Raw genomic sequence first — 27,096 nt, forward strand, 5'->3', positions numbered from 1 at the left:
GACGACACAGTGAGGTTGAAACTAGATACATGTCAGACCACAGTGAGGCCACATCTAGATACATGTCAGACGACACAGTGAGGCCACATCTAGATACATGTCAGACGACACAGTGAGGTTGAAACTAGATACATGTCAGACGACACAGTGAGGTCACATCTAGATACATGTCAGACGACACAGTGAGGTCACATCTAGATACATGTCAGACGACACAGTGAGGCCACATCTAGATACATGTCAGACCACAGTGTGGTTGAAACTAGATACATGTCAGACCACAGTGAGGCCACATCTAGATACATGTCAGACCACAGTGAGGTTGAAACTAGATACATGTCAGACCACAGTGAGGCCACATCTAGATACATGTCAGACCACAGTGAGGCCACATCTAGATACATGTCAGACCACACAGTGAGGCCACATCTAGATACATGTCAGACCACACAGTGAGGCCACATCTAGATACATGTCAGACCACAGTGAGGCCACATCTAGATACATGTCAGACCACAGTGAGGCCACACCTAGATACATGTCAGACCACTGTGAGGCCACATCTAGATACATGTCAGACCACAGTGAGGTTGAAACTAGATACATGTCAGACCACAGTGAGGCCACATCTAGATACATGTCAGACCACAGTGAGGCCACATCTAGATACATGTCAGACCACACAGTGAGGCCACATCTAGATACATGTCAGACCACACAGTGAGGCCACATCTAGATACATGTCAGACCACAGTGAGGCCACATCTAGATACATGTCAGACCACAGTGAGGCCACACCTAGATACATGTCAGACCACTGTGAGGCCACATCTAGATACATGTCAGACCACAGTGAGGCCACATCTAGATACATGTCAGACCACAGTGAGGCCACATCTAGATACATGTCAGACCACAGTGAGGCCACATCTAGATACATGTCAGACCACAGTGAGGCCACATCTAGATACATGTCAGACCACAGTGAGGTTGAAACTAGATACATGTCAGACCACAGTGAGGTTACATCTAGATACATGTCAGATGACACAGTGAGGCCACATCTAGATACATGTCAGACGACACAGTGAGGTTACATCTAGATACATGTCAGACCACAGTGAGGTTGAAACTAGATACATGTCAGACCACAGTGAGGCCACATCTAGATACATGTCAGACGACACAGTGAGGTTACATCTAGATACATGTCAGACCACAGTGAGGTTGAAACTAGATACATATCAGACCACAGTGAGGCCACATCTAGATACATGTCAGACCACAGTGTGGTTGAAACTAGATACATGTCAGACCACAGTGAGGTTGAAACTAGATACATGTCAGACCACAGTGAGGCCACATCTAGATACATGTCAGACCACAGTGAGGTTGAAACTAGATACATGTCAGACCACAGTGAGGCCACATCTAGATACATGTCAGACCACAGTGAGGTTGAAACTAGATACATGTCAGACCACAGTGAGGCCACATCTAGATACATGTCAGACCACAGTGTGGTTGAAACTAGATACATGTCAGACCACAGTGAGGCCACATCTAGATACATGTCAGACGACACAGTGAGGTTACATCTAGATACATGTCAGACCACAGTGTGGTTGAAACTAGATACATGTCAGACCACAGTGAGGCCACATCTAGATACATGTCAGATGACACAGCGAGGCCACATCTAGATACATGTCAGATGACACAGTGAGGCCACATCTAGATACATGTCAGACGACACAGTGAGGTCACATCTAGATACATGTCAGATGACACAATGAGGTCACATCTAGATACATGTCAGACGACACAGTGAGGTCACATCTAGATACATGTCAGTGTAGCGGTTTAGTGAACCACACCCCCATGATGAGTAACGTTCTCTTAGACCTGAAGACTTTTGTTTGCCTCCTAGGCTTTAGCTCAGAGGGTTAACACAGACTTGTCCAAACCCAGTCGGTCACATCAGCTCACCTCTCTTAGTGTATTCTGATGTTCTGCCTCCAGACAGGCCAGCTCCTCCCTCACCTCCGGCAAATCAGCTTGCTGCAAAATATAGCAGACAGTTGGATCCTCCAATAGCAGTACCCTTAGCCTGGACACTAATACATGTACTTGGCAAGCCAAAAGGTTCCCTGTGTAGAGTCTCATTCTTCTCAAGGTTAATTTTCCTTGCTACTGTTGCCTTTGCCTGCTCGCTGGAGGTTTACTCTAGACTCATTCTATTTTGATTGATTGATTGACACTTACCCTCTGACCCCTGACCTCCTGTTCAGAGAGCAGGTCCTCCAGACGCCTCCTCAGCTCGGCATTCTCATTTTCAGCTCCCAGAAGTCTCAGTGACGACGCCTCACCCACCTCCACACTCAGAGGCTTCGGATCTGACGGGGGGGGGGGGGATATATAATTGCATTGCTTTGGCAACAGTGGTACCCATTCATGCCATTAAATCTTATTTGAATTTGAATTAGAGAGGAGGGGTAGTTGACAATAATCAAACAATTTAACTGAAAAGACACACAACAGATAGGCAGACTGACTGACCAATATCTTCTCTTAGCTCCTCTCTTAGCCCAGCCTCCTCGTCAGACTCCACCTCTGATTGGTGGAAATGTCGAGCCGCTGTCATCATGCCTGTATTGTTGTTGTTATGTCTAAGCACCTGTCTAAGCTCCGCCTCCAGGCCCATGTTCATCTCTAACAGCTCATCGACCCTCTGCCGCTCAGTGTCCTGCTCCTACACACACACACACACACACACACACACACACACACACACACACACACACACACACACACACACACACACACACACACACACACACACACACACACACACACACACCAGCAAATTAGGGAAAATGTCTATGTGAGCCCAAGCAGCAGATGCCAAATTCCTTACTTGTGATTCACAAACATGTTTGGTTAACACACATTACCACATACACATTACCATCATTACCTACCCCTTCCAGATCTATGAGTCTCTGTCGCAGCAGCAGATTGTCCCTCTCCAGCTCCCGTAGGCTGGAGCAGCGTTGCCGTGTGTCTGCCAGCTGCTCCTCCAGCAGGACTCGGGTCTCCTGTAGCGCCACACACAGCTGCTGCTGCTCCTACAGGGGGTTCCACACAGAGACAGGGGACAGAGACACAGAAAGAGACAGAGAGAGACAAGGACAGAGACACAAAGAAAGACAGGGGATAGAGACAGAGCGAGAGATACAAAGACAGAGACACAAAGAAAGACATGGGATAGAGACAGAGAGAGAGATACAAAGACAGAGACACAAAGAAAGACATGGGATAGAGACAGAGAGAGACAAGGACATGGATAGGGGATAGAGACAGAGACAGGAACAGAGACAGAGAGAGAGACAAAGACAGAGACACAAAGAAAGACAAGGGATAGAGACAGAGAGAGACATATTGTAGAGAGGGGACAATCAGGTCCTAACGGCCTGGTACTCAGCACTCCATTGTCCTTCCATCAGGTCCTAATAGCCTGCTATTCAGAGCTCTATTGTCCCTCCATCAGGTCCTAACGGCCTGGTATTCAGAGCTCTATTGTCCCTCCATCAGGTCCTAACGGCCTGGTATTCAGGGCTCTATTGTCCCTCCATCAGGTCCTAATGGCCTGGTACTCAAGGCTCTATTGTCCCTTCATCAGGTCCTAATGGCCTGGTATTCATGGCTCTATTGTCCCTCCATCAGGTCCTAATGGCCTGGTACTCATGGCTCTATTGTCCCTCCATCAGGTCCTAATGGCCTGGTACTCAAGGCTCTATTGTCCCTCCATCAGGTCCTAATGGCCTGGTACTCATGGCGCTATTGTCCCTCCATCAGGTCCTAATGGCCTGGTACTCAAGGCTCTATTGTCCCTCCATCAGGTCCTAATGGCCTGGTACTCATGGCTCTATTGTCCCTCCATCAGGTCCTAATGGCCTGGTACTCAAGGCTCTATTGTCCCTCCATCAGGTCCTAATGGCCTGGTACTCGGGGCTCTATTGTCCCTCCATCAGGTCCTAATGGCCTGGTACTCATGGCTCTATTGTCCCTCCATCAGGTCCTAATGGCCTGGTACTCAAGGCTCGATTGTCCCTCAATCAGGTCCTAATGGCCTGGTACTCATGGCTCTATTGTCCCTCCATCAGGTCCTAATGGCCTGGTACTCAAGGCTCTATTGTCCCTCCATCAGGTCCTATTGGCCTGGTACTCGGGTCTCTATTGTCCCTCCATCAGGTCCTAATGGCCTGGTATTCATGGCTCTATTGTCCCTCCATCAGGTCCTAATGGCCTGGTATTCATGGCTCTATTGTCCCTCCATCAGGTCCTAATGGCCTGGTACTCAAGGCTCTATTGTCCCTCCATCAGGTCCTAATGGCCTGGTACTCAAGGCTCGATTGTCCCTCAATCAGGTCCTAATGGCCTGGTACTCATGGCGCTATTGTCCCTCCATCAGGTCCTAATGGCCTGGTACTCAAGGCTCTATTGTCCCTCCATCAGGTCCTATTGGCCTGGTACTCGGGTCTCTATTGTCCCTCCATCAGGTCCTAATGGCCTGGTATTCATGGCTCTATTGTCCCTCCATCAGGTCCTAATGGCCTGGTACTCATGGCTCTATTGTCCCTCCATCAGGTCCTAATGGCCTGGTACTCAAGGCTCTATTGTCCCTCCATCAGGTCCTAATGGCCTGGTACTCATGGCTCTATTGTCCCTCCATCAGGTCCTAATGGCCTGGTACTCAAGGCTCTATTGTCCCTCCATCAGGTCCTAATGGCCTGGTACTCAAGGCTCTATTGTCCCTCCATCAGGTCCTAATGGCCTGGTACTCGGGGCTCTATTGTCCCTCCATCAGGTCCTAATGGCCTGGTACTCAAGGCTCTATTGTCCCACCATCAGGTCCTAATGGCCTGGTACTCGGGGCTCTATTGTCCCTCCATCAGGTCCTAATGGCCTGGTACTCAAGGCTCTATTGTCCCTCCATCAGGTCCTAATGGCCTGGTATTCATGGCTCTATTGTCCCTCCATCAGGTCCTAATGGTCTGGTACTCAGGGCTCTATTGTCCCTCCATCAGGTCCTAATGGCCTGGTACTCATGGCTCTATTGTCCCTCCAACTACTATGACATCAATGCAAATACAGTTGAAAATCACATCAAACACGTATCCAAACAGTTTCATACTTTTAAAACTCACCTCACTGTGATTGATCAATGTGAAGAAAGAAGTTTAACAACAGGTTAAACTGAGTGGAAAACATGGTTGTTGTGGATGTTGTTTCAAAGACTAACACAACGAAATGGACAGCACTTTATAAGGTGATGATTCATTCAAAACACCCATATACATATTAGAGCTCATGCATATGCATAAGGTTATGATCCCAAGCCCGAAAAAAATTACTTAATTAAATTGCTACAATACATAGCCTACCGCATATTACCCATGGCAGAAAAACATAAAACAAAACGTTAATATGTCTTTAATATGTCTTTAGTACATAGTTTGTCTAGCCTATACTATATAATGGTCTTTGAGTGTGGACTGTATTGTTATGCATACTGGATGGACTGGTTACCTTATGCTACGCTCCAAAATGCATATTCATGAGTCTGGGAGAGAATGTATAGCCCTAGGCGATACTGTTGGTTCATTGATTGTGCAGGGCGGTTTACTGTTAGCCTACAATTAGTGAATTTATATATCACCTGTCGGGCAGCGAGAGCATGCTCCTCAAACAGGAATATCACCTGTCGGCAGCGAGAGCATGCTCCTCAAACAGGAATATCACCTGTCGGGCAGCGAGAGCATGCTCCTCAAACAGGAATATCACCTGTCGGGCAGCGAGAGCATGCTCCTCAAACAGGAATATCACCTGTCGGCAGCGAGAGCATGCTCCTCAAACTGTGGTTGATGCGTGGAGTGAAATAAGTCTTTGTATTTATTTCTCAACTGCTCATATTAAGCACAGCTCGGATATAAAACCGAAGTATCCTACAAAATGGACCAGCGGGAAAGTGCATTCCCTACTCGAGTGCATACAGATAACGTATTTTTCCCCCTTCCCCTGTTCCTACGAATCCTACCTAATTGATAACTAGATTTAATTGAGAAGAGTCTGATGGGTGAAAATATGATCACTTGATGAGAAAACATCTGTGTAAGGAACAGAGCCCAAGTTGTTTTTGCGACTTTCTCAAATCATCAACAGTCTATAGTGGCATCATGCAGCCCATATATGTTTTGATTTCTAAGACATTCTAAGATGTGTTTCATTCACAACTGAAGTTGCCAAATAGTTCTACATCTCGCATTAAAGGGCTGTTTCAAATGATCACTTTTATGCTCAACATAGCCACTTCATATGCACTCTCATTCCAGAATAATATCCTTTCTATTTTATTCAGCTAAGTTCAATTTTATTCTTCTTACTATAAGAATCATATAATATAAAATAATGGCATGGGACTTGTAAGCATATCTTGTCAGCTAAATGAACAAGCCTACAGCCTATGGCATGGCGCATAGCCAGATAACATAGGCAGACAGTAGGCCAACTCTTATTCTGTTCTTCTGAAATACATTTTCATCACATCATAATGTTTCTTTAGACCCGAATAAAATAAATCATGGATTTATTGGCATGGTGTATATTAAATTGATTAATTATACTTTTTAAAATGTAGATGTTCCAAAGGCATGCATCAGCAGCTTGTATGGAGGCCTGGAGATGCTTAACATGTTTGTGTTAATTAACCGTTAATTACCGTGAGACCAGCAGACTTTTGCATGACAATAACCAGCTGACAAAATGTCATGACCGCCACAGCCCCACTAGCACCTATACTACATGTAGAAACTGCAACAGTGTCATCAATATTGAGGGAGCTCACCTACTGTAAGCCCATCTGCAAACACAGAGGGGAAGTAGCTTGGGAAGGGGCTAAGGATTGTTTTTGGAATGGGCCAACAATCAGCTGTGTGGCTACAGTTGACAGTAGAGTTGGTGTGGTTTGGTACCTTCAATTGTGTCTGTCAACAGTGTGTGGTGTATTGGTGGCGATACCTTCAGTAGTGTCTCTGTGTACTAAACAGTGTGTAGTGTATAGGTGGAGATACCTTCAGTAGTGTCTCTGTGTACTAAACAGTGTGTGGTGTATAGGTGGAGATACCTTCAGTAGTGTCTCTGTGTACTAAACAGTGTGTGGTGTATAGGTGGAGATACCTTCAGTTGTGTCTCTGTGTACTAAACAGTGTGTGGTGTATAGGTGGAGATACCTTCAGTTGTGTCTCTGTGTACTAAACAGTGTGTGGTGTATAGGTGGAGATACCTTCAGTAGTGTCTCTGTGTACTAAACAGTGTGTGGTGTATAGGTGGAGATACCTTCAGTTGTGTCTCTGTGTACTAAACAGTGTGTGGTGTATAGGTGGAGATACCTTCAGTTGTGTCTCTGTGTACTAAACAGTGTGTGGTGTATAGGTGGAGATACCTTCAGTAGTGTCTCTGTGTACTAAACAGTGTGTGGTGTATAGGTGGAGATACCTTCAGTAGTGTCTCTGTGTACTAAACAGTGTGTGGTGTATAGGTGGAGATACCTTCAGTAGTGTCTCTGTGTACTAAACAGTGTGTGGTGTATAGGTGGAGATACCTTCAGTAGTGTCTCTGTGTACTAAACAGTGTGTGGTGTATAGGTGGAGATACCTTCAGTTGTGTCTCTGTGTACTAAACAGTGTGTGGTGTATAGGTGGAGATACCTTCAGTAGTGTCTCTGTGTACTAAACAGTGTGTGGTGTATAGGTGGAGATACCTTCAGTAGTGTCTCTGTGTACTAAACAGTGTGTGGTGTATAGGTGGAGATACCTTCAGTTGTGTGCGAGTGACTTCCAGGCTGCGTAGTCTATGAGTGCAGCTCTGTAGCTCTGTCTGCAGCTGCTCGGCTCTGCCTGCACGGTCACGAAGACAGTCCAGCTCGTCACGCAACGCTCGCATTCCCCGCACCTCACCCTGAAGACTGCGGTTCTGCCCAACACACACAAGATGGAGGTGAGTTCAGAGGAGGACAAAAGTAGTGTAAAGTTCCGGTACAGTTACTGGTAGTGCTGCTACAGAAAATCTGACCTCTTTCTGAAGTTTCTTCAACTGCTCCTCCATAGTTTGAACTTCCTGCTTGTAATCCAATAGTTGATCTCCTTTGTCTTCCCTATAGAAACAGATGTCATTATTTCAATAGTATTATGCTACTAAACTACAGAGACCTCTTACAAAATAATCCTCTTCCAATTTAAAAACCTTTAACACACACACACAAACTTGCCTTTGTCTTCCCTAGAAATGGATGACAGTTACCAGACATCTCTCAAAGAAAAGTCTTCCTCTAACTTAAAACCTTTTTGATGAACGCAAGGACATGAACGTCTCACACACAAGCATACACACACACACACACGTCTTACAGTTCTTGTTTGAGGCATCGTAGTTTGGCCCTGCTGTCTGCTAGCTGGACAGCCAGACTCTGGGGCAGCTCCTCAGTGTGACCACCTGGGGGCGCCATGAGAGGCTCAGCCTGCTGGACCTCGCTCGTCCAACACAACTCTGCTATCCTCTGAAGGGGGGGGGGGGGGGGGGACAGCAAGAGGTGACAGGTAGGTGATGAAATCAGGATTCTGTGTGAATCTGTGAGTGTAAGAAACCCTTAGAGCTTTTTAAATCAAGTTTGAATACACTCTCCTATAAGAGGCTGAATGGCTGAATGGCCTGGTTTTGTAATTAAATTCCTCTTCTGTTGTTCTGGACATTATTTGTGAGTATGTGTGTGTACCTCCAGGTGTGTGTCTCTCTGTGCCAGCAGGCCTTGGATCTGTCTGGCCATGGAGCCAAACAGCACCTGTAGCTCCACCTCCTCCAGCCCTCCCAGCTCCTCCCACTGCAGCGGCAGCACAGCTCTGGGGTCCTGGGTCACCTGCAGGAACAACAGTTTCTTACCTCTCTATGGTAATAACGGTATTTGACTGAGCATTCCGGGACAAAATGGCTGACTTGTGGTGAACGTTAATGGTGAATATGGGTAGATGAGTAGGGAACTGAACCGACCTCCTGGATACAGTTGGCAATGGCAGTTTGAGTCTCGATGTCCAGCGACTGGATTTGCTGTATGAATGTTTCCTTCCTCTCACACTGTTGATGACCAACAATGAGTAGTCAGTAAGGTTGGTAAAGTTACAATTGCAGTGTGTGTGTGTGTGTGTGTGTGTGTGTGTGTGTGTGTGTGTGTGTGTGTGCCTTGAGCCTAGAAATCTGTCTGAGAGAGAGAGAGAGAGAGAGAGAGAGAGAGAGAGAGAGAGAGAGAGACATCACCTGTATCGCACATCCCAGTAAAAGCAGTAGCAATCTCCTCAACTCCTCCACTGCTGCCTCTGCAAGTTACAGCTCGTATGACTATCTTGTTCCCATCACACTCTCATAGACAACATAGAAGGCCAATCAGAGATACTGTACTTTTAACTGGCTCTTTTTACCTGTTAGGGGGTCTTGCCCCAAAATGGCAGTGTTTGGAAGAGGCATCAGAATCAGCTGCTGTAGATCATCCTATAGACAAAATCACAGGGTTTGAGCAAAGAGAGAGCTTGAAGGGATACAAATATTGATTGATTGTAATTTCCCTAACCACATTGCAGTTGATACTCAAATCAACATTGAAATTACAAAACCTTCCACTAGCATCCTGTTGGCCAGTTCAGATTAAAATACAAACACAGACGACGTTAGTGGGGAAAGTAGGGCTACTTGTTCACGTCTGTTCTACGTAGCACAATGGCTATATTTGGTTCTCAGACACAAGCACTGGTAGAGAGAAATTATGCTGTAGAGTGACCACATGCTGATGGTGTTTTAAGGTTCCACAATACAAAGCAAAAAGTGAAACCACAAGAAATAAAATTACATTGTAGGACCACCAGACATGACGGAATTGTTGTCCTGACAAACAGTCCTATCAATAAATTGTATCGAAAATATTTCTGAATATTCCCTGAATATTCCTTGAAACTCACTGGTGTCCCTCCCATGATGATCAACTGTTCAGAGGGTTTGAATGACTTATAAAAAAGCAGGAACTGAAACAGCGAAGACTCATGTTTTTGTGTGTTTAATGCATTGTATCGGACTTGAGTTAATTTCTCAGAGAGATTTGACTGGATGTCTCCCTCGGCTTAAGTCTGGACCTTGTACAGTAAATTGCTCTGACTAAGACATCAGTGTATCAAACACAACACAAACACCTGGTAGAAGGCCCTGAGGTGTCGGTTGAGGATGGAGAAGTTCTGGACTCTGAGAATCTGTTCGTCTCTTCCACTGCGGTACAAATGCTCCAGCTTGGGGTTGGGGTCTCTGGGAATGACAGACAGACAGACAGACAGACAGACAGACAGACAGACAGACAGACAGACAGACAGACAGACAGACAGACAGACAGACAGACAGACAAGGAGACAAACAGATAGACCAGGAGACAGACAAGGAGACAAACAGACAGATCAGGAGACAGACAGACAAGGAGACAAACAGACATATCAGTAGACAGACAGACAGACAGACAGACCAGGAGACAAACAGACAGATCAGTAGACAGACAGACAGACCAGGAGACAGACAGACAGACAGACAGACAGACAGACAGACAGACAGACAGACAGACAGACAGACAGACAGACAGACAGACAGACAGACAGACAGACAGACAGACAGACAGACAGACAGACAGACAGACAGACGGAGGTGAAAGGCACCTCTTGGCAGAGAGGTGAGGGCTCACCTGCAACCCAGTATTTCACCAGCTATAATACCTTTGATTGGGTAAAGTAAAAATAAATGTATTTAATTGAATCCTTCAGTACACATTCCTTTAGCCATAACATTTGAAGCCTCTGCAAAGGTGTGAACTTACATGATCCTCATGACCTCGTTGAGAAAGATCCCATTGGTCAGCCTCAGGTAGCGGTCATGGGAATTCTGGGACTTGTAGTTCACGTCCATGTACTGGTTGTAGAGCATGACGTTGTCCTCCCTGTCCACTACACCATCAAAGAGCTGTACCTGAGGGAGGGTGGATCCTATTAAGAGCTCAATTCAATCCGTAGAGCTGAAGATCCACTTTATAGCGCGATGGACAATTAAGGGCATGTTCCCGCAATCGCGGATACTGCATTCACGGTATACGCTGCATACATTGGCTCAATCTTAAATTACCTTTCAATGTGAACCATGCCGGATTAGGGTTTGGCCGGGGTAGGCCGTCATTCTAAATAAGAATTTGTTCTTAACTGACTTGCCTAGTTAAATAAAGGTTCAATAAAATAAATAAGGGGGTTTCGCTGCTAACAGAGAAAACTGTTATCTAGAATCTGTAGTGTAGATCATTGAAAGCAGAGATGGTCATATTTTACTGAGAAAAAAACAGGAAAGGGAATAGGAAGTGACTGCTATACGGATAAACAACAAGAGACATTCTAAGAGCCAGGGTATAGGAAGTGACAGCTATAAGGAAAAACAACAAGAGACATTCTAAGAGCCAGGGTATAGGAAGTGACAGCTATAAGGAAAAACAACAAGAGACATTCTAAGAGCCAGGGTATAGGAAGTGACAGCTATAAGGAAAAATAACAAGAGACATTCTAAGAGCCAGGGTATAGGAAGTGACAGCTATAAGGAAAAACAACAAGAGACATTCTAAGAGCCAGGGTATAGGAAGTGACAGCTATGAGGAAAAACAACAAGAAACATTCTAAGAGCCAGGGTAGAGGAAGTGACAGCTATAAGGAAAAATAACAAGAGAAATTCTAAGAGCCAGGGTAGAGGAAGTGACAGCTATGAGGAAAAATAACAAGAGAAATTCTAAGAGCCAGGGTAGAGGAAGCTGTGAAAAGGAGAAGTTAGAGAACTAAGTGTTGTTTGCTGTCCTTTTCATGTGACAAACGTGTTGACAAGCATTTGCATCTGATTCAAGTTCAACTCAATCATGTTTGTTATAACTCCTGTAAATAAAGAGCAATAAATGATTCATAAAATGGCATAATCTCATGCGGATTTTATGTACAGGATTTGAATGTGTTGATACTCCATAAAAGCAAAACAACAGCAATAGGCTGTGTTTTTATGTTTTATTAAAGACTATTCATCATCATGTATATCTAGGCCTACTACTGTAGAATCTTAAAGTGATTTAAATAAGCTTACAAACATACCCAAGTCACCAATGCACTTTCCATGAATTCTTCTAGAAAGGCCATTATGTCCATGGTGTCGCATAAAGAATTTACAAACTTCTATAAAAATATAAATAAAATATATCCTACATTAAAGCAATTTTACTAAAAAGTGAAAAAGAGAATCCATCTTGCGTTAAATCAAGTGGTTTGACATTTCTGTTCCCCTCTTCTCCTCTTTCTTCCTCTATCTCACTTTTGCAGTTAGTGCTGGTGGTGATTACCGTTCTCCTAGCAGCAGGACATTAAAGCTGGCACGATTGCATATTTATTTTAAAAAATAAGAGTCACCCTGCAAAGACATGCTAAACTTTGGGAATATCTAGTGCCGTAGAACGTTTTTTCACAGCACTGCAACCACCTTTTAAAAAATATATAGATAATTTGACATTTTCCCATTTTTAAATTGAATTATTTCTGACAGAATTTATTTTGAAAGTTTACACAAATAGTGGTATGCATAGGCTATATTTAAATGAATATACTTTCAATAAATTACAAATATACAGTGCTTTGGGAATTATTCAGCCCCTCTTGACTTTTTCAACATTTTGTTACGTTACAGCCTTATTCTAAAATGGATCCGCAAAAAATTTCCTCAGCAATCTACACACAATACCCCATAATGACAAAGCAAAAACAGAATACATAAGTATTCAGACCCTTTGCTATGAGACTCAAAATTGAGCTCAGGTGCATCCTGTTTCCATTGATCATCCTTGAGATGTTTCTACAACTTGATTGGAATCCACCTGTGGTTAATCAAATTGATTGGACATGATTTGTAAAGGCACACACCTGTCTATATAAGGTCCCACAGTTGACAGTGCATGTCAGAGCAAAAACCAAGCCATAAAGTTAAAGCAATTTTCCATAGAGGTCTGGGACAGGATTGTGTCAAGGCACAGATCTGGGGAAGAGTACAAAAAAATGTCTGCAGCATTGAAGGTCCCCAAGAACACAGTGGGCTCCATCATTCTTAAATGGAAGAAGTTTGGAACCACCAAGACTCTTTCTAGAGCTGGCCGCCCGGCCAAACTGAGTAATCGGGGGAGAAGGGCCTTGGTCAGGGAGGTGACCAAAAACCCGATGGTCACTCTGACAGAGCTCTAGAGTTCCTCTGTGGAGATGGGAGAATCTTCCAGAAGGACAACCATCTCTACAGCACTCCACCAATCAGGCCTTTATGGTAGAGTGGCCAGACTGAAGCCACTCCTCCGTAAAAGGCACATGACAGCCCGCTTGGAGTTTTCCAAAAGGCACCTAAAAGACTCTCAGACCATGAGAAACAAGATTCTCTGGTCTGATGAAACCAAGATTGAACTATTTTCCTTAATGCCGAGCGTCACATCTGGATGAAACCTGTCCTTGAGTGACCCAGCCCGGACTTGAACCCGATTGAACTTCTCTGGAGAGACCTGAAATAGCTGTGCAGCAACACTCCCCATCCAACCTGACAGAGCTTGAGAGGATCTGCAGAGAAGAATGGGAGAAACTCCCCAATACAGGTGTGCCAAGCTTATAGCGTCATACCCAAGAAGACTCGAGGCTGTAATCGCTGCAAAAGGTGCTTAAACAAAGTACTGAGTAAAGGGTCTGAAAACTTATGTAAATGTGATATTTCAGTTTTACTTTTTTTAAATAAATTAGCAAACATTTCTAAACCTTTTTTTGCTTTGTCATTGTGAGATATTGTGTGTAGATTGGTGAGGGGGAAAAACAATTGAATCAATTATAGAATAAGGCTGTAAGGTAACAAAATGTGGAAAAAGTCAAGGGGTCTTAATACTTTCCGAATTCACTGTATGTTATTGGAATTACTCAATAAGTCTGCAAAACTTGAATTGGTCTCTTATGCTGGGCAACGGGTTTAATATAGCACGCTGATGACTCCTTACTCCAGCTTACCCACTCCATTCACCTGCGTACAGTAAACTGTACAGGATACTTATTGGGTTGTAGAGAAAACATGTACTACCTGTCTCATAAACTGGGGTGTGAAATACTCAGTAGGGTCTTTACTAACCAAATGGTTCGTTTTTCAGGGGGACTGTGTCGTACATATTCAGCAACACTTCGTTCTCCACCCTCTCCATAGCTCCCAATGCAATACACTGTATTAGACTGTGTGTAACAGTATAACTTTAAACCGTCCCCTCGCCCCGACACGGGCGCGAACCAGGGACCCTCTGCACACATCAACAACTGACACCCACGAAGCGTCGTTACCCATCGCTCCACAAAAGCCGCGCCCCTTGCAGAGCAAGGGGCAACACTACTTAAGTCTCAGAGCAAGTGACGTAACTGATTGAAATGCTACTAGCGCGTACCCGCTAACTAGCTAGCCATTTCACATCCGTTACATGTGCATGGGATACATATAGGCTTGTAGAGATCTTTTCAATTCGTCTCAGCTAAAGTGGGGTGGAAAATACTCAATTTGGTGTCCACTAACCGTTTTTAGTTTGTTTTAATGTACAACACAGTCCCCTCCCACAACTATACATATTTGGTTAGTAGAGACCCTACTGAGTATTTTACACCCCCTTTAGCTGAGGCAGGTAGAAAATATCTCTCTACAGCCCAATATTCTCAACATACCAGTGTCAACATTGTTGGTCCCAAAATAATAGTAATTAAACCCATATTATTATTTTTTTTTTCATAAATTAATTATTGCCTTTTCTTGTTGGCACAATAAAAGTGTAAATTTATTAAAATTCTGTATGTTTTGAATTAGTTATCTAGATTGCAATGTTTTGAAATGCGTGTGTTTTATTTTTGAAGCGTTCTTCATTACCACACAAACGTGACGTAATTTGTGCTGCTGGCAGAATACTAGTCTGGTGGTGAGCACATTGCAAAGCCACACCGGAATTTCTAAACGCTCACTCGGCGTAGTCATCACCACCTTTACCAGTGAGTATTTTTCCATAAAACAAAGCCTCTCAAATACAAATGAGTAGGTGGATTTAGATGTTAGGAAAATGTAAGACTACTTTGTGCGCACTCTGTGTTATCTTGCCTAGACCTTTGTTACAATGTTTCTATTACAATTCACTTATTCAGCTGCTTGTAGCCTATGCATCAAGATTGATCAAGGTATACTGTAACCAATTTCAAGTACAATAGTAGGCCTCGAAATGGTAAATTCATTAGGACAGGGGTTCGATGCGCTTTCAAGTGTAATGAAATGGCGAACCCTGGTGGAAATATTGTGTAAAAGTCGGTAGGCTACTATCTATGAACGTTCTACTTATCAAAGGATGACATGTTGTAAACATTGTCGTAAAACACAGTGTATGAACCATTTGACAAAGGAACAAAATAAACAGCAAATACATTTTTTTTTAAATATGTTGGCTATATGTGCGTTAATAATGCGCCCAACATGTGTTGTTGTTGGTCAAAACATAATGAAAAATGTAATTACAACTTTTTACATGATCGCACTTCGAAGTGAACTTTCTCCAAACCCTGTCCATTGTTAAGGTATGTTTTTACTCCATCTCCAGTGTTAATGTTGCTGTGCAGAGAACTGCTGTAACAGTAGTCTATGGATTAGCTATGTTTGGATTACGAAGGTGTTATGAGATTTGTCAGAGTATACCTAGCAACCCAGATTACATTGTACAGTCACTCCGCTCCATACTGACCTACAGTATCACTAGCATCACGTTGTCATTACACACACATCCTCCTATACCCCTGGGTGAACTGAAATAACCCAACTCAGTTGTATGTCTATCTATCTATCTAGTACAAAAGGACTCAACTCCGCAAATCCATTAAAAGCAACTAACTTTAATATATTAAATGCCTGATGCCAACTTCACATCATCTTGACACGTTACTTAGCAGTGCTTTAACAAACTCTATAGCCATTTCAGTATTCAATTGACTGTAGGCCTTCTTCACACAGGGTGAGTCTTTGTATTATTACGTTAACTGTGTGCTTTAGATTTAGTCAGATCTGAATCAAAGATCATCAGAACATTAGTGTACTTCAAAGTGTGTGTGTTTTCATTTACTTGTGTACGAGTATGTGAGTATTCTTTTTGAGTATTTATAAAATGTGTGTGTGAATTCTGTTGTGAATGTGTGTGTTCTTCGGTGCCTTCCAGTGTCTTCTTGACTTTCATGTTTTGTTCTTGACTCAAAGATTATCATTCCAAATTCTGTCAGGTTAAAAACCCTCTGCATTGTTAGATCTTGTCTTGTCTGTGCAGAGCATGATAAGATAAGATTCCTTATGTATTTTAGTGCTCGTACATTGTTGCAGTATAAATCAAGCCAAAAAGTTCAGTGCCTGTGTCAAAGCCAACACAGAGCTCTAGCTAGCCCACCATTAGCCTGGTCACAGGCTAGACCACCATGAGGTCACAGAACTAAGAAGCCTCCCTTCCTGTCTCAAACCCATATATGGTTATATATTATATTTCATCTAGCTGGACGTGGCTGCCTTCTCACCGTCCTCCCCTGCTTCTGCCTCATCACCTGCTTCCACCTGTATTGATAAAGAGACGGGACACCATTAGGTTATCTTCAAATCTATTACACAAGGCATTGTGGGTACTGTGGTACATCATGCTAAACCAGGGTCTGATCAGGAGGATGTATTGTTACAGATTGTTAAGATATAAATGTTTTGTGTTGAACATATACAGATGTAGGATCTTCATTTGAATAACTCTTTTGTTGCTGAGAATTGTCTAGCACAGTAGTGTATTTGCGTTTTAAAAAGGTCAGCTCTATTCATTCTCCTTCTATCTGCAACGTTTAGAGCGTTCCACGTCCCTGAACACACCCCTGGTATGTTTCACAGAGCATTGTGGGTACTGTAGTACACTACCTGTCCGAACTGGAGCAGGTTGAACATGGTGTTCTTGACGTCCATCATGGTTTCTTTCACCCCCTTCGCCAGGATGTAGCCCTCGCTGTCAGCTTCAGGGTTCTCCGGATCCACACCGTCCAGAGACGTCTGCAGGTACCGCAGACTCACCAACACTGACATCTGTGGAGATGATGTCACAGGGGTCAAGGTTAAACTCAAAGCCGTGGTTACAAAATGTATATTTTGCCACCTTATCACAGGGGCAGAGGTTGATGGTAACAAAATCACCACTGAAAACTACTATCACCACACTACAGGGCAAGAGTCAATGTTCATATTTTGTCTATGTTTGTGCATGTGTATACCTGCAGGGAGATGACCGACAGAATCCCGGGGCCGATGGTGTTCATGAGGCCCATGTAGTAGTCGACCAGCGCCTGTCTGCAGCCGCGGATGTACAGGTTCAGCTCCTCACTCTGGTGCTCATAGTTGTAGTGAGCAGCGTTGTCAGTCAGGTGGTTCTGGAGACAGGGCCGAGGGGAGCCGGGGTTACAGCAGCTGAAGGGGACTCCATCCATCAGGTAACGACCGTCCACGTTGCTACGCACACGACTGGAGAGGAGATTAACGGTTTGATTGAGTGTTTCCATTGTAAAATGTTACCTTACATAAATGACACTGACTTTAATGATGGATGACACATTTATGAGACATGATGTATAGAAATCCCATGTGAGTCATCATCACCTCAGACAAGTCAGAGAAGGGTGGTTTGTGGGCTTAACTTCACTTCTCCTCTCCACCCCCCCTCTCTCTCTCTCTCCCTCTCCTCCCCCCCTCTCCCCCTCCATCCCCCTCTCCCTCTCCACCCCCCCTCTCTCTCTCCCTCTCCTCCCCCCCTCTCCCTCTCCAACCCCACTCTCTCTCTCCCTCTCCTCCATCCCCCTCTCCCCCCCTCTCCCTCTCCACCCCCCTCTCTCTCTCTCCCTCTTCCCCCCCCCCCTCCATCCCCCTCTCTCTCACTCCTTGACTTCTTTAGAGGTGAAGTCCAGGTATCTGTTGCTGATCCACTGAACCTCGAACCAGTCCCTGTAGTTGGTGTTGCCGCAGCAACGCAGTTCCATTTGCAGCCTGTCGATGGTCTCCTTCTGGAAGCAGCGGCCCGGGACATCCGTGTCCCGGTAGAACCGGATACCGTTCCTCAGGCCCACCTGGGATTGGACAGAGATTATGTCATAAAAGAGATCAGGAAGTACTCATGGGAGCCAAGGCTTGTTCTCAATTCATCTTTCCTGGATTCCTCAGTTCCTATATCCTCGCCTTCTTCTCAAAAGACATTGGAGAAGAAGATCTGGGTGGGGGGGGGGGGGACCTTGTCCTTGTCCTCCAATACAGATGTGACGCAGGCGAGGAGATAGGATGCGGGGAATCACAGAAAGACTACTTGAGATAGGGTCTGAGTGTTATTCAGTTGCATTCACTGTCTCATTGTTCTCCATCCAAATCAAATCAAATATCCCAGCCCAGAGGCCCTTACCTTGAGTGACTCCTCGAGGTGTCCCTGCAGGGCATAGCTGAGCACCACAGCAGACAGCAACCAGACACACACCATCCAGGCCAGGCCATACCAGGGCAGCAGGAAGGGCTTCCAGGGGGGGAACCGGGCAGAGTCCAGGGAGTCCTGACACACCCGCCCAGCAAACAGGTTGATCCCGATGGTTATCAAGCCCACCAGCATCAAAATGTTGGGCACCACGTGGATCTCTGTGTTATCCATCACCTGGAGGGTCAAAGGTCAAATCTAGGATCACATTACTATACCAGTTAGAACACAGTAATAAACTACATCGAAATGATCTATATATGTTACATGACAGCGTTAAGCATCAGAAGATATGTTCTGGCATGTTCCGTTCCATGATGATGATTCCATTTATGTACGTTCATGTAAGGCAATATGAGTAATGGTAGTCAGCACCCTACATAAATACTTCTATTGCTCCACTATATCCACTGTATGTAAAGTGCAACCAACTACTTCCTTTGTCAGGTTTTTTTCTGTTGTATTGGTGTTATTGAGTTTAGGAATGTTGACCTTGTTCTTTTTCAGTAAGTAACAACTTGTCAAATCCAGGTCATTGCATATAGAAAATCATTGAGTATTGAAGCTAGGAGGATGCACTGGAAAACAATGTTTCCTTTTTTGATTCATATAATCCATACATAGCATGAGTGATGAACACAGCCACATACACACAGCCACACACCTATAAGCCCCTCTACCCCCCACATACACACAGCCACACACCTATAAGCCCCTCTACCCCCCACATACACACAGCCACACACCTATAAGCACCTCTACCCCCCACATACACACAGCCACACACCTATAAGCACCTCTACCCCCACATACACACAGCCACACACATATAAGCCCCTCTACCCCCACATGCACACAGCCACACACCTATAAGCACCTCTACCCCCACATGCACACAGCCACACACCTATAAGCCCCTTTACCCCCACATACACACAGCCACACACCTGTAAGCCCCTCTACCCCCACATACACACAGCCACACATCTATAAACCCCTCTACCCCCCACATACACACAGCCACACACCTATAAGCCCCTCTACCCCCACATACACACAGCTACACATCTATAAGCCCCTCTACCGCCCACATACACACAGCCACACACCTATAAGCCCCTCTACCCCCACATACACAGCCACACACCTATAAGCCCCTCTGCCCCCACATACACACAGCTACACATCTATAAGCCCCTCTACCGCCCACATACACACAGCCACACACCTATAAGCCCCTCTACCCCCACATACACAGCCACACACCTATAAGCCCCTCTACCCCCACATACACACAGCCACACATCTATAAACCCCTCTACCCCCAACATACACACAGCCACACACCTATAAGCACCTCTACCCCCACATACACACAGCCACACACCTATAAGCCCCTCTACCCCCCACATACACACAGCCACACACCTATAAGCCCCTCTACCCCCCACATACACACAGCCACACACCTATAAGCCCCTCTACCCCCCACATACATACACCAATAAACATCTCTACTCTCCCATACACACAGCCACACACCAATAAGCACCTCTACCCCCCATACACACAGCCACACACCAATAAGCACCACTACCCCCATATACACACAGCCACACACCAATAAGCATCTTTACCCCCACAAATACAGCCACACACAAAGCTTGTCCAGATTCAAGCCAATTGCATCATGCAATTGTTTAATTGAACCAGCCAGGATAGACGACAGGAACAGTAGTGACACAGACAGACGGACAGTTGTGTGTGTGTCTGCTGTGTGTTTTCCGAGTGCCAGAAACGTGTGTGTTGTGTGAAATACATAAGGTGTGTGTGTAATTTGCCATGTGTGAACAGGCATGTGTGTGTTATAGTGTTCGCCAGTACCTCTGCCCTGCGGAGCAGCTCGGTCTTGAGGTACACTCCCAGGGAGAAGGTGAAGGCCCCAGCCAGCACAGCCAGCCAGGACAGCAGCCACAGACTCTGGGCCAGACGCACACGCCTCTGCAGGGGGAACTGCAGCTTCAGCAGCGCCATGGCAACAACCAACACAGGACAAAGGAAGAGAGAATGAAAAAGAAGAGGACAGAGGGAGGAGATGTTTGGATAATCAAGTAGAGAGAGATAACGGTGAAGGATGGGGGAAAGAAGATCGGTAGGTTTAAAGAAGGAAAGTTCTGGGGGAAAAAGAAGGTGGACTACTGCGATTCATAGGAGTAGGTTATGCAAAGGTTGTTGTATTAGACAGACGGGTACGGCTTGGCCTTTCCAGGGTGCGTTGGTGAGTTATTATCAGGTTGATCTCCTGTAAGTTGTTCCTGTGGGTTGAAATAAGAAGGAAGATCCGTCTGATGGTGAAGGACAGGTTCGGGTTGGGACGATAATCCAAAGCTTTCACATAGAAAGGAAAATATAAAACATCTCTGAAGTAATCCAATTGAATTAGTGAGACAAAAACTGAAGGCCAAGAAAACAATGAATCTAATAGATATTTGATAATTCACGTCCTTTTTTGACAGCAAAACTATGATCCTTTAAATCATCAGGTTATGGTTGCACCACAACAGTGACCCTTCGTTTCACACAATTACTGACAATGACAACCCCCGTTTGTTTTGGATGGAACCCCTCTGGTGTGGTCTGTGCGTGGTCAAGGTGCACCCCTAAATTCCTGCTGTGCCCATGGTGGAGGACACGGACTGGCCAATGTCGAGGGTACAGTATGGATATGGTAATCCCCCAATCATAGTCCCTGGGATCCTATTAGAACAGGAGCACCAATGGGAAAGCAGGCCAGTGTCTGATCAGCAAACCTGCACTGGACCAACAGGTTGGATTTGACGGCTATGACAGGTATACATACTCACAGAGAGTTGAGAGAAGGCCAGGGCTATAGTTTATACATGCAGATAGAGAGAGATGGATAAAGCTTACAGGCTGAGGGACTGGGGGAGGGGGAGAGTGATGGCTTAACACAGGAAGTGGGTAATGTTTGGGAGAAAGACAAATCAAGAAACCATACATTTTTAGAATTAGTCATTTTATTGATCTACAACATCAACAGTCTTGGGAGGGGGCAGCAGCTTTATACAGTTTTAGCTAAGATAGTTCATTAGGATGGACAGCATAGCATTAATGTAGGGCCCTGTGTTTTGGACAATCATGTCACAAGATCTGGATTTTAACCTTTATTTAAAGCTTTTTCATCAAACTGTCCCCTTTTCTTTTTATGTCAGATGGTCCAGCACCATCCTCAGACAATTGCTTTCATAGTTGGTGTAATTCTCATTTCTGGAAAGGCTTAAAATAAAGGTTAAACTCTTGTTCATGTGACATGATAGCCCAAAACACAGTGGGTAATACGTTAATGGCAGCTGGATCGATGTTATTCAGATATGAAGGTTACTTCATTGGCTTACTGGAGCTTACAAAATAGCGGTCATTGTTATAAAATAGAAAATTCTACTTACTGTCTAGACATTAACAAAAAAACTCTTTAAATTCTGCATCACTTCATAAGGAAAAGGAGGGACTGTACCACATTGCAAATTTGGATTAATAATTATATTCTGTATATATGTCAATTAATTGTTTAAGTCTAATACTTTCTTTACCACTGCACCACAATACATTTGGGAAAGAAACAGAATGTAATATTTACAATGCCATCACTCAAATGTATAGTGACATTAAAATGTTGAATAAATGCAGAACTACAGGCCCCAAACCATCACAAACAAACCATCACATCTTGAACAATCCTAGCCTATGTAATATAAGGTTACAATTACAGCAATTCATAGGTTCCTTTCACTCCGCCCCCCTCTCTTCAGTTGTTCCCCCTCCCCCGTTGGCCTTGTGCCCCCTCTCCCCACCTCCGCTCCCATCCTCTGGGTGTGTCAGCTGGTGCATGAAGTCATCCAGAACCCTCTGGGCCGTCAGATAGGACACATCAACAACAGCACCCTGCTTACTCTCAGCTGCTCTCCCTGCAACTGCAACGCCCCCCTTGACAGCAGGCACAAGGTAACCCTCCTCCCATGCACCTTCTGCACCCCCTGTACCCAACTCCACCAGAGGGTAGGGGTTGGGAGGGGTGTCAGTGTGAGGTTGGTAGTTGGAAGGCCGGGGCTGTCTTGCCGCTTGGCTGGCAGCTAGTTTCTTATAGATAGCCATACTGATGTCAGCGACGGAGAAAGGGGGACTCATCGGACGAGAATCCTCATTTCCTGTCTGACCTATCACCCCAAACCCCTCCTGCTTCCAGGGCATAAAAGCAGTGACCTTTTGTGGACCCGCCTCAAACTCCCTGAGTCCTGCACCTGACCAATCAGACGGCTTCTGCTCCAGTTTTGTAACGGTTGATTGGATGTCGCTTGTGGATTGGCCGGTTTTCAAGGAGTTCTTCAGGAACTGCTTGACAGTGTCTCCAGAGTCAAAGTGCTTCTCTATGAGCTCCTTGATCAGACAGGGAACCTGGAGGACAGCACAGACATCCTATCAGTTCATACAATACAACAGACATAGAGAAACCAGTAGATGAGGTAGAAGAAATCATGAGCTGAACATGAGTTGAGGAGATTATGTCTTTTCATGTAAGGCCACTATCAAATTTACAAATACAAAATCATCATATTGTCTTTCCACCACTCTTTCTGTTGCCAGTATGTGAACAAAGCTAATGTGCGTTTTGGTTCATGTATTGCTCAGTAGATGGTGCTGTGCTCACATTGATGTTCTCCAGAGAGGCGATGGTGGCGTTGGCCTGCTCCAGCTCTGTGCTGAGATGGGCGATACGCTGCACCATATACTTCCTCTCAGAGCTAAGGCTCTCAGTCTGCAGGGATAGAGGAGAGTACATGACTCAACATATTCACTACAGTTTGTTCTAGAGATGGTATAACAGTAGTACTAATTGTGCTCTCAGTCTTCAAGGACAGAACAGAGCAGAGGACATCAGTCAACACAACACTGTGTGTTGTAGAGGTGACAGAGAGGGAGAAGGATATTCAGAGCATGTTTCTATATCTGGGTGGGGGTATGAGTTTATATAGTGGCAGGAGTCTTTCTTAACCATATGAAAAAATGAATTATAGGCCAGGGACCACAGTTTTACCTGGTCAGGTTCTGGCCCTAAATGAGATAACCTCAGTGTCTCTCTCTCTCTCCGTCTCTGTCTTTGTCTCTCCGTCTGTCATGTTTGACCTAATTCTTACCGCTGTTTGCAGTTTCTCCCCCAGAAGGCTGTTGGTGTGCTGGGTACCTGTGTGTGTGTCCTGGAGCCTGTAGCAAAGAGAGACAGCATCACGGCTATGAATTTTGGGCCCATGTTGTATACCATAACACGCACCCACCCACCCCTAGGCCCTTGGTCATGAGGCCATCTGACCTCTGACCCTAACAGTAGATCAGACCATACAGATGGCAGGCAGAGAACCACTCAATTTAACCACACCAATCAGTCACACAAAGCTATTGATCAGTGGAATTTGCCTTCCAGGACAAAAATGTAGGGCAAAAAAGGGCTATTTCACAGGTTCAACAGAATGGGACTTTCATAAAGTCTACTCTGTAAACCACAAAGGGCATGCCTAGATGTGCTGCATGCCTTCCCTGGTGCCCACAGTAACTTGAAAAGGGAGTGGCAGATGTATTGTAATCACATCAAAGACAAACGAGGACAAGAGCAATCATTGTTACTACAGTATTATACAATGATTATTGTTGCTATTGACGCACTTTACACTATAGCCGTCATCATATTAATCATGTTACTGTGTAACACTATAAGATTCATCATATTAATCATGTTATTGTGTAACACTATAAGATTCATCATATTAATCATGTCACTATATAACACTATAGCCATCATCATATTATCATGTTACTATGTAACACTATAGCCATCATCATATTATAATTAGCTCTGACCTCTTGAACTTCTCCTTCATGTGGCTAAGCTCCTCCCTGGCCCTGGCTAGCTCCGCCTCCAGGCTCTCGATGCAGACCACTGTTTGCATCAGGTTCTGGTGCAGCTCAACATTCTCCTCCTGCAGTGCCCTATTTACACACAGGAGGGTCATGGGAGATGGAATTTTATTACAAAAATGCGCAGTCACATTTCCTAAGGCCATTTTAGCACATTAGATACTATGGATGTAGCTCAGGTCAGCTTCTAGAGATGTTACATTTCACATAGCCTTGTTAATCCAGACTGAACGCTGTGCGTTGTACCATTGTTACACACATTTCTCCTTCATCTTGTTCTTCATCCATCTTTACTGATAGAGGTGGTGAGAGAGCTCTGAAAGCCATTAGTGGAATCGATATTCAGTGATCTTTCACAATCAAAAGGATGGCTCTTTAGAGTGCATTGATAGAGAGGAGAGGGGAGAAAGAAGGGGAAGAAAATCACACTCACTGGAGTTCGCCTGTGTCACCTGTCAAGGCCTATGGAGAGAGACAGCAGAAGAGAAGAGACGATTAGAGATAAATGTCAATGATTTTCTAATTCAATAACTTTCAATACAGTTATATTAGTTGTACTAGTAATGTTATCATCTGCAGTTTTTTTCTTAGATTATTATTTGTCACATTACCATACACATCAGGGATATTGTTATTGTAAGCTTTGACAATGTACAGTGCAGTTTGTTCACTTCCTAATAAAGTTTCATAAAGTGAATGGAATGTTTTTTTGGACAGAGATGAAAAGGACAGAGAGAATGATAGGGACATAACAGAGCCAGAGGAATTGATTATTGAACTTTAGTTCATACGCTCCAGGAAAAGCTATTGATTGTGCGTCAGTGAGGTTAATAAAGTCAGAGCCACAGCATGGTTACTCTGGCCCTCTCTGTGCTAGCTGGCACTCAGGCAGTCTCGGGTTGGGTAGCGTGTTGTTCCCAATGCAACACTGCCTATAAAGGTTACCTGTTACCTAATGTGGTTAATTGTGGACAAGCGTCACAGACAGAGGATGACGCTTGAGTTCTCTTTATATAACTGCTGCTTTGTGGTTTAGGACACTAACTGACTGTGTGGTTTGAACTTCAATAACTTTAAAGAACTTTGGGACAAATCCTAATTTACGTGAATGCATGATTTACCTAAGTCTACAGCTAGGACCTACTATCTATAGTATGTATTTAGACCCCTTGACTCAACCGGCATACAAGATGTAAGATCTTAATTTGATCACTCTTTTGTTGCTGAGAATCTTCCTGCACAGAAAGAAATGCAAACTTAGTGTATTTGAGTTTTAAAACAGCTTTTAAAGTCTGTCATTTCCAGTTTGAAATTTCAGACTTGATTTGTCCTAACGCAAAATGTATCAACCCCTACAAAAACGTCCATTAATTATAATCCACATAATAATTCACATTTCCTGTTGCTGCAGGATTATTTTCCTTCTGTAGCAAACTGGCTCAAATTCAGATCCTACATCTGTAGTTGACATCAGTTAGACTCACCCTGTGTGGCTTTGGACGCCAGCGGTAGGTTGACCGGTTGTGGCGGTCGCTCTGCTCGGAGCTGGGGCTGGCCGTGTCTCGGTCTCTGTTCCGGGATGAGTCAGACTTGCTGGAGGGAGACTCCGACTCGGGCACTGGCACTGGAGGAGGGGAGTGTGTGCGGATTGGGGTTCGCTGGGGTAGCTGGGGTTGCTGGGTGTGTGGAGATGAAGGTGGGCTATGGGTAGGCCTGTGGCCCTGGTCAAGGTGTTTGTAGCTCCGGTGTTTGTGATGGCTGGGCTCAGGGCTGGAGCTGACAGTGCCGTCTGTAAGAAGGGAGCCATACCGCCCATGCCTATTACCGACAGGACCCTGGAAGTCAGGCAGGGAGGCCGGTTGGTCTTCATAGCCAGCCGGTGGGTGGGGCGGGTAGGGTTGGATGGAGTGGCGGGTTGGGGGGCTCCCTAGACGAGGAGTGTGGTTCTTGCTTTCATACCCAGACTTTGTAGGGAGAGATATTTTCCGTGATCGTGTGTCAGAGTCATTCCTCAGTTTCCTAGGTTTAGTAACCGTCTCTCTCTCCTCCCCCTGCCCATCTCCCTGCTTTTTCGAGGGAAGTTGGGGCTGACTTTTCAGTTGAGATTTGGGGGAAGCTGGGGTTTTGGCTGGACCCGGTCCTACAGTCTCGACAGGGACCCCCAGAGTATTGAGACGGGCGGGGCTGATGACCTGTTTAGTGATCTCATCCAGGAAGGCAGAGAACTGTATCTTTCCCTTCACCATGTTCTGCCTGGCTGCATCCTTCAGAGCCTCCACATCCTGCTTCCCCTTGGGCCCTGCTGTCTTGCCTGCCACACGGGGGGACAGCACCTCCATGGACTTGGCCTTGCGGATGTCCGGCGGCGCCTCCTTGTTTTTCAGGATGCCTTTACT

General features: G+C 45.0%; 2 protein-coding genes and 1 long non-coding RNA gene across 3 annotated transcripts in view; all 3 read right to left on the reverse strand.

Moving 5' to 3' along the window:
* LOC120062144 (girdin-like) overlaps positions 1 to 10,079 on the reverse strand; it is a 33,697-nt gene extending 23,618 nt beyond the window's left edge. The window contains exons 1-12 of the mRNA XM_039011950.1: positions 10,065 to 10,079; positions 9,531 to 9,600; positions 9,370 to 9,428; positions 9,106 to 9,189; positions 8,834 to 8,974; positions 8,469 to 8,617; positions 8,134 to 8,215; positions 7,876 to 8,034; positions 2,982 to 3,128; positions 2,560 to 2,752; positions 2,266 to 2,396; positions 1,990 to 2,061 (exon numbers count right to left, since the gene is read on the reverse strand). Coding sequence (XP_038867878.1) covers positions 1,990 to 2,061; positions 2,266 to 2,396; positions 2,560 to 2,752; positions 2,982 to 3,128; positions 7,876 to 8,034; positions 8,134 to 8,215; positions 8,469 to 8,617; positions 8,834 to 8,974; positions 9,106 to 9,189; positions 9,370 to 9,428; positions 9,531 to 9,600; positions 10,065 to 10,079 — 1,302 coding nt within the window. The remainder of the gene's footprint in view (positions 1 to 1,989; positions 2,062 to 2,265; positions 2,397 to 2,559; positions 2,753 to 2,981; positions 3,129 to 7,875; positions 8,035 to 8,133; positions 8,216 to 8,468; positions 8,618 to 8,833; positions 8,975 to 9,105; positions 9,190 to 9,369; positions 9,429 to 9,530; positions 9,601 to 10,064) is intronic.
* Positions 10,080 to 10,740: 661 nt separating this feature from the next.
* LOC120062429 lies at positions 10,741 to 12,437 on the reverse strand. The gene is made up of 3 exons (XR_005478402.1): positions 12,255 to 12,437; positions 10,958 to 11,106; positions 10,741 to 10,856 (listed from the first exon to the last, which is right to left on the reverse strand). It is a non-coding gene; the product is annotated as an uncharacterized LOC120062429 (long non-coding RNA).
* Positions 12,438 to 16,719: 4,282 nt separating this feature from the next.
* On the reverse strand, positions 16,720 to 20,746 carry LOC120062145 (RDS/peripherin-like protein xRDS35). Its single transcript, XM_039011951.1, has 6 exons — positions 20,597 to 20,746; positions 18,647 to 18,889; positions 18,133 to 18,320; positions 17,475 to 17,721; positions 17,128 to 17,289; positions 16,720 to 16,782 (listed from the first exon to the last, which is right to left on the reverse strand). Exons 1-6 carry the CDS (start codon positions 20,744 to 20,746, stop codon positions 16,720 to 16,722), a joined length of 1,053 nt encoding a protein of 350 aa, XP_038867879.1.
* Between the last annotated feature and the right edge of the window lie 6,350 nt (positions 20,747 to 27,096).

The sequence above is a fragment of the Salvelinus namaycush genome, chromosome 17 (genome assembly GCF_016432855.1).
Source record: "Salvelinus namaycush isolate Seneca chromosome 17, SaNama_1.0, whole genome shotgun sequence".
In the NCBI taxonomy this organism is placed as follows: Eukaryota; Metazoa; Chordata; class Actinopteri; order Salmoniformes; family Salmonidae; genus Salvelinus; species Salvelinus namaycush.